The 7,638-nt window shown below is 40.6% G+C and overlaps 1 protein-coding gene across 6 annotated transcripts in view; it reads right to left on the bottom strand.

The window, feature by feature from the left end:
* Nucleotides 1-470: 470 nt before the first annotated feature.
* CABCOCO1 (ciliary associated calcium binding coiled-coil 1) overlaps nt 471-7,638 on the bottom strand; it is a 563,526-nt gene continuing 556,358 nt past the window's right edge. For 4 of the 6 annotated variants that reach the window (XM_088792037.1, XM_074339487.2, XM_088792036.1 and 1 more), the window contains 2 exons: nt 7,234-7,472; nt 656-1,973 (listed from right to left, as the gene is read on the bottom strand). In XM_088792037.1, coding sequence (XP_088648163.1) covers nt 1,964-1,973; nt 7,234-7,472 — 249 coding nt within the window. In that variant the 3' untranslated portion in view covers nt 656-1,963. Of the gene's footprint in view, nt 1,974-3,798; nt 7,473-7,638 lie in introns of those variants that run through there. The other 2 variants (XM_019731904.3, XM_088792035.1) reach the window with 2 other exon arrangements.

Raw genomic sequence — 7,638 nt, 5'->3', positions numbered from 1 at the left:
CCAAATTTATGAACTGATAGAGTCCCTTTTTGGTTGCAACTAGTTTGAATTGCGTTTTGGGCAGTCACCAATGATGGATCAAGTTTTGCTTAATTCGGTGGAAAACAAAATGCCATGTTATTTTTATTACTGGCATTAGTACTTTTTGTTCCTTTACAGCTTTGCCTTATGCTTTCACTTCTTCATATGTGTTTTGCATTCATGTAATTTGTCTTAATGGTTAATCAGGAACCAAGTAGCAAGCATGTTTTAGATTTATTTTCCCCAGGTCCCATGTTATGCAATAGGCTTGCTGAATATGCTCTAGTTCATATCTGAATTGAGCACATGCCTGAAATTCACCCAGGAATGGCGCTGATTTTACACACGCCCACACCCTACCTGTTGGTCTCCTGGGCTAAATTGTGGGAAGATAAATGAACTGGGTTCTGGGAGGGTGCTCTGTGATCTCAAAGTAATGCAAAGCTCCTCAGCCTGTAGAATCAAGGCCTCAGAACTGAATATGAATGATTGAGCTTCATGCCCAGATGTAGGCAGACAAGGCCTTTATATTCTCTTTGGAGACCACTTTCTGCCCTCCTAGTGGGCTGGAGAATCAAAAGGCGTTGCAGGCTATTTGGATTTCATGGTTGGTGGGCAGTGGTCTCTAACTGCTGGGGGGACTCCGCCCATGGGCCTTATTGTCCTGTGGATGGGAGAGTAGAAACATCTCTCTTTCCTTGAAGCCCTTGATAAAGTACCAATGAAGATCCCTATGGTGACTGTTTACCATAGTTAGTAAACTTATCAATTACTCTCTCTTCTGGATTCTTGGATGGCACATTAGTAACTAAAGCAGGGAGGCAGAGATTCAGTCCTAGCTTTTTGCCAAAATGTATTCCTGGAAACTGGATCATTCAGTGCATCCCTGTATATGGACAGTGCTTTCTGTTCAGTATTGTATTATGTAGGCCACAGCTTCAGTGATATCAGAGATGACCTTATATTGTCACCAAATCCAAGATACAAACTGCAAAATCTTAAGAGCATGAGATTAAGATTTAATTCCTATTGAATTGAAAAAATGTAAACCCACAAGTTTTAAGTGACATATATGTTTCTTACCCACTGTTTATACAAGTGTCTCAATTACAGTGAAGTATTCATACATCACATAAAAATCTATTTGACTATTATTATACAATATACACAAAAGGGCAATGTGCTAATTATAAAAACAGTATTCTTTCTTTGGAATTAAATTAATGGTGCTTGTCTTCTTAGAATCTTGAAGAATTTTTAGCAAGATGTTTTTGGATGATTTAGATCTCTAGGCCACTGCCAGTCACCTTTGAACTGGCTTTTTCTTTTACATTTCCCCATGGTAAGCATGGATGTGCTAGTGTATTGTGAAACCAACTATATTAAAAAGTTCTTGTTTATGATGATGGTGATCATAACGATGGCACTGATGTCACACTCCCTGAAGACATGGTCACTTGTATACAGCAAAATTGTCACTTGCAAATAGCAAAATTTCGATGAACAAAACATATAAAACTATTCATTAAGTGAAATCCATTTTTGCTGCAAACCATATTTATAATTAAGAGGCAAAAATCTCCTTCTTTCATAAGGCTTAACTAGGCGCAGTGTAGGGCTTCCTTCCATAACTAGGTCCTTTTGCCCTCTTTTCTCATCATGCACGTGTTTTCCTCTTCTCTTTTGTCCTGTGATATCCTAGTGATAAGATGGGCTGATGGGCAGGGAGAAGACCTTGCAGTTCTGAGCCAGGACGTGCACGCCAGCTGACTTTATCAGAAAGCTTTAAGAGCCTAGGACACAAGCACTACTGACAATGAGGTATTATTATTATTTCATTTATTGTCAGAGTTTCTTATGCATATGACTTCCCAAGAAATTGTCTATGGATCTAGGTTTCTGGATCTCTAGGACAAAATCATCTTCATTCTATCAATATCTTCTATTGATTCCTAAAAAACCAAAAGAGAAAAAAAAGTTTTCTGCCTACCTCCCAGTTAACCTTTAACCTGAAAATTCAATTAAATGGCTTCCTCCCACCACTACAGTTCATTGAAGTTTAACTATGCACATTCCTGGAAAGGCCAAACTAAATGAAACTGACATTTTGAGAGCTGTATTTTGCATTGGAATAGAAATTGAAACAGGAATGTATTTGTATTTGCTTGTTTTGATAGCATTTTACTGCTAGGAAGTTTGGGGAGAAAGGTTTGAGGGGTCAGATACGCGTATCTAGCTAGCATTTGCTTTATTGTCAGTGAATATTTTCCCCAATCTATACCCTGTTGCTTTATTTACAAATGGTGGTTAATAAAATTATTTTGCTGTGGAATTTCAGTGTCGCTTTCTCTTTGACTTACCCAGAAGATCTTTGGATACACAAGGGTTGCAGCCACAGAGATTAGTGTTGACTACTATATTGGAAGGTTTTTCTTTAATTTTATCCTAGAATGAGTAAGCACCACAAACAGCTGTGCTGATAAACCCATTCTGCTTGGTGATATACTCTTGCCAGAACAATCAGCAGATGGTCTGTCTTGTAGAGGATTGCAGCGGGATGGGAAAAATACTGATAGGAAAGTGGGTCCTACTTACTTGAAGCCAGGCTCCTCCATTTTTCTCCCAGTATTTAAGCACCTTGCTTCGTAATTTTTCTCCCACTCTAATTAGGTGGGCCATTTATATATGTCCACTTAGTTCTACTTTTTCAATTCTAACATTCTTATTCCTGGCCCTGAAAACTTTGCCCAACCTGCTCTTGGGTGAGTGTCTGGAGGTGTTATTCTACAAGAAGTCTACAGCTTGATTCAATCTCTTGATGAAATTACAACTGGAAAACAGCAAAGTGAATAAAAGTAGACAAGAGAAGCTAACTGTGTGACAAAAGCAATCTTGTTACAGCAGTGTTATCCAAACTGATGTTAGCCTGAATGTAAACCTGGGCGTGTAAGAATCCTATTTGTGAGTGTCTAGAAACCCAGGCATTTTGTGTGTCGTTTGTTTGTTTGTTTTTAAAATGTCCTTTAAGGAAAGGGAATGAAACCTCCATTTGCTTCTAAGAAAGAAAAAATAGTCCCTTTCCCCAAATTCCTATTAGAGCACTAACAGCCCTAAAGACATGTACGAGCATGTCTGTATATATTCACTTAGCACAAAATTTTGTCCTTGAGTTGTTTTGTGTCCTCTATTTCAAGTTCTTTAATGAACAGTAATCATCAGCCATTCTTTTTAAAACTGTGGATTTTTACCCATTCCTTAGAGAGACTTTCTTTTATTTTTTCCCCAGCTTTATTGAGGTTCAGGTTCAAACTGACAAAATTGTATATACAGAGCGTGCCCAAAAAATGTATACACATTTTAAAAAAGGAAAAAAAAACTATTAAAATTGTAATACTCAATATATACCGATAACAAAAGATGAATACAAGTCATGTGTATACATTTTTTTGGCACTCCTGGTATTTAAGGTGTACAACGGGATGGTTTGATATGTGTACACATTGTGAAATGATTGCCACAATCAAGTTAATTAACACATCCATCACCTCACAGTTACCCTTGTGTGTGTGTGTGTGCGGTGAGAACACTTAAGATTTATCTCTTAGCAAATTTCAAGTATTCAATGTAGCATTGTTAACTATAGTCATGGTGCTGTACATTATTAGATCCCCAGAACTTACTCATCTTATAATTGCAAGTTTGTAAACTTTGACCAACATCCCCCCCATTCCACGCCCCCCCACCCCCAGCCCCCTACAACCATCATTCTACCCTCTGGTTCTATGAGTTCAACTTTTTTAGAGTCCACATATAAGTGAGATCATATTTGTCTTTCTGTATCTTGCTTATTTCAATTAGCATAATGCTCTCCAGGTTTATCCATGTTGTCACAAATGATAGGATTTCCTTCCTTTTAAATGGTTGAATAATAGTGCATTGTCTATCTATTATCTACCTGTCTCACATTTTCTTTATTCATTCATCTGTTGATGGATACTTAGTTTGTTTACATGTCTTTGCTATTGTGAATAAGGCTGCAATGAACATGGGAGTGCAGATATCTCCTTGAGTGCTAATCTGCATTTTATCAGGAGATTTTATTTCCTTTGGATATATATCCAGATTGGGAATGCTGGAGTAGGAGAGACCTTCTGTAGGAATTGCTTCTGATAATTTCAAGATGGAAAACGACTCAAAGGGCTCTGAGGTACTGAGGCCACTTTTATAACTGGCTTCCCATGAATGTTTCTGAAATCCTGACGTCATAAGGAAAGCGTGTACTTGCTGGTAGGGCAGCGAGCCCTAAGGTGGTTGTCAGGGTTTCCTGTCCATGGAAAGTTGGACTCATGATACTGAGGGTCCCTTCCAGTTAGGATATTATTCAGAAATGTGGGAGTTCCTTCTCCTCCCTTCCAGGTGGAAGCCATCCTGCTATTGCTGGAGTGTCATCCATGACAGAGAACTCACTTTAGCAAGGCATTATTTGGGCTTTCTATAATTGTGCCTATTACCTCCCCACTCCCGGTAATTCCCACAGGTCCTCTCTTCTGGAGCAAAAAGGGCCCATCAAATCCCTCTTCACACGATAGATCTTCATATCTTCTCTAAGTCATTCTTTCTTGGGCTAAACATCTGTAGGGTGTTAACTGCTGTCCAGACATTTTATCATCTGACCATTCCTGTCTGTAGGACAGGACCCCAACTAGTCAGGGTCTATATGAGAAAACAGCGTGAAGAACTGACAATGCTCAGGTGAATAGAAGTATAGTGGCCATATTGAAGGTGGCATGGCCTCCTAGATGTGGTTTAACTAGTGCAGAGCACACCAGGGCTAAGGTATCCCTTTTTGGAACATTCTCATGTTCTTGTTTATAGGAGAAACATCTGCCACTAAATACCAAAGTAATCCAGGTTCTTAGGCCATGCCTAAGAGTTGGTATTTCTGCTTGGAGAGCCAAAGCACCATGCAAAAGCAAATGTATTCAACATGGAAACCATGCTCTCTAAACCGACACCACGTTTAGTTCCTCCTCTTGCCTGCTCTCTCTGAGAGTGGGACCCAAGTTCTTCCGCGCGTCTCTGACTCCTCCTTTTTCTTCATCACCTTCTTCCAAACGGTTATTATTCCTTTTCTCCTGACCCCACTTTTTTCTCCAATTGGAATCCACCTTTTAGGTGATCCTGGGAGTGTGCAAAATGCAGGCATTCCTGCAATACTTTATGCAATCAGACCTTCTTAGGAGGTCACACTGAGGGGAGGGCTGCTACAAAATAATGGCTTTTGACAGTGCTAATCTGCATTTTCCTAAAACACATATGCCAGAGGGAAAAAGTGCATGTGACAAGAAGAAGGTGGAGAATGAAGTTGTCCGTCTTCTTAAAGAGTCTAATCTTGAAAAGGCCATGAGAAAGACACAGTCTCAAGCTGAGTAACCATCTCGAAATAGTTAAAACCAACGTTCCTCCTCCAGCCCGGCTGCACCCAGAGAAGTGGCGCAGAGGTTCTGATTGAGAACTTTGATTTCCCACAGATTGTTTGTGTCTTAAATGATATTTGGAAAGGTTCCCTGACATCAAAGGGCTGTTCCTTTGGCTAATCGATTGAGTATGTTGCGCCTGTCCTCCTCCGAGCCCCCCACGACTGGGAACATATGTCGGATTCTCCCTCTGCCAGTAATTTAGTGATTCATGATAATAAAACATCCTTTTTCTAAGTAAAAGAAAGGGTGGTCCTGGGGAATGTTAAGGCAGCTCAGAATAGCAATGATTTACTCCTCCCTGAAAAAATATACAAAGCCTGATCAATCCATATCTGAATATCATCTGCATAATTTGAAAATAACACATTGAAGTGAATAGACCCAACCTCACTATCCTGTTCACATTTACATCTGGAACAGCTGCCAGGGCCTCTTGCAGTTGATTTTGTTCCGTTCTGCAGGGCTGACTTGAAACCCAGGCAGAAAATGAAAGTGAGCAAATTTACCTCTGGCATTCAAAGAAATGCTTTTGGTCAAAGTGAGTATTTCTGACCATGACTCATTTTCAAAAGAAGCATTGAATTCGCTTTGTCATATTTGCCTGGATGGGGCTCAATCGGCCCTTTTATGATTTTTAAAATATCTTATATAGCTGGGATGGCATTTATTAGGCTTCAGCTATTCAATATTGCATTTCAATATATAAAAGTCACTGTTCAATTGAATATTGAGTTTCCTAAGGAAGTAAACCTACAGAAAAGAAATTTGCAAGAATCTAAAATAAATGAGTTTGAGGGAGATCAAACTGCCCTTTTGGCTGTTTCACAGATCAAAAGATCTCTCTTTTATAGAAATCAGGAGCGGTTTGAATAGCCTCTTTCCTCTACCACAGAGCCCCATTTTTTTCACTATCATTGATAGCTTGGGACTGCACCATAATGGTATGAAAGGCCCTGGGGAGGAGGGAAGAAGGTTTCATTCCCGAAAAGCACCCAGGACTTTTGCTTCAGAAATAGCAGATTTTTCTTTTCATTTAGTCTCGAACTCAATGGACTGAGAAAATGAAAATCTGTTCCCAGTTCCTTCAGGTGGAGGGGTGGCCTTGAAGGCCATGAGAGGGTCTCCTGATAATTGTTTTTAAAACCTGCCGAGTACCTTTGTCTCTACCTCTCAGGGAGGCTGGATTCCATGTAAGGACGCTATCATTGGGTGCACACTACCTTACAACCTGCATAACCTCAGTAAATTACGTAATCTCTCTAGGTCTCTATTGCTTCACCTGTAAAGTGGGGATAATACCTCACTGGCTGAAGCTCCTTCCAACCTCAGGGCCTTTGCTTAAGCTGTTCCTTCAACCTGACTAACTCATGCTCAGCCCCCAGGATTCAGGTGGAATGGCTTTTCTCCTGGGAAGTGCTCCATGAATCCCCAGACCAACTTATGCCAACTCCTCTTCCCCCATCAAACAGGGTGCTATGGTTTTCCTTTGAAGCACTTGCCTCAATTATGAGAACATTCTGTGTGAGTACTAGTAACACACCTGGCCTCCTCTATAAGGGATTAAGAAACCTAGCGTGTACATCTGTGTGTATAACTAAAATACAACCACAAGCTGTTTGTTGAGTGAATGAAATTAGCGGAGATAAAGTCTGTCACACAGAAGTGATCAAGAAATGACGATTTCTATTATTTCTTTGTACTGTGACCTCCTGGAGGCCAGAGTGAGCCTCACCTCTCCCCGCGTGTCAGGGTGGAGCTGTTCCAGGGACGTCTGTGGATGTGCAGATGGATGTCATCCATCGCCTCTCCATCCAGTTGCCCTCTACCCCAGCCTGCTGCTTTGTCTTCTCTCTGAGAGGATGTGATCGACTTCCAGGGAGAGTCTGGAACCCTCATGTGTCTCGTTATGATGCAGGTTTTCTCTTCTCTGGAATGTCCTTCTGATTTCACCGAGAGCTCCATAGGAGAGGTCTGCAGTGAGAGGTGAGAAACTGGGTGATGGCCGTGTTGTTTTTAGCCCTGGTTAGAGGGTGAAGTGGGGCAGTGAACTTTCCAAGTTGGATCAGCTCCTTCATGCTTTTAAACATCACCACCATCATTATCATCTTCATCATCATTAACAACTGAAAACAACTTC

Source organism: Rhinolophus sinicus, chromosome 15 (genome assembly GCF_057876585.1).
Source record: "Rhinolophus sinicus isolate RSI-liver-muscle chromosome 15, RSI-T2T, whole genome shotgun sequence".
NCBI classification, from domain to species: domain Eukaryota; kingdom Metazoa; phylum Chordata; class Mammalia; order Chiroptera; family Rhinolophidae; genus Rhinolophus; species Rhinolophus sinicus.
Note: the sequence above shows the minus strand (reverse complement) of the source record. Positions and strands in the feature narration are given on the sequence as shown.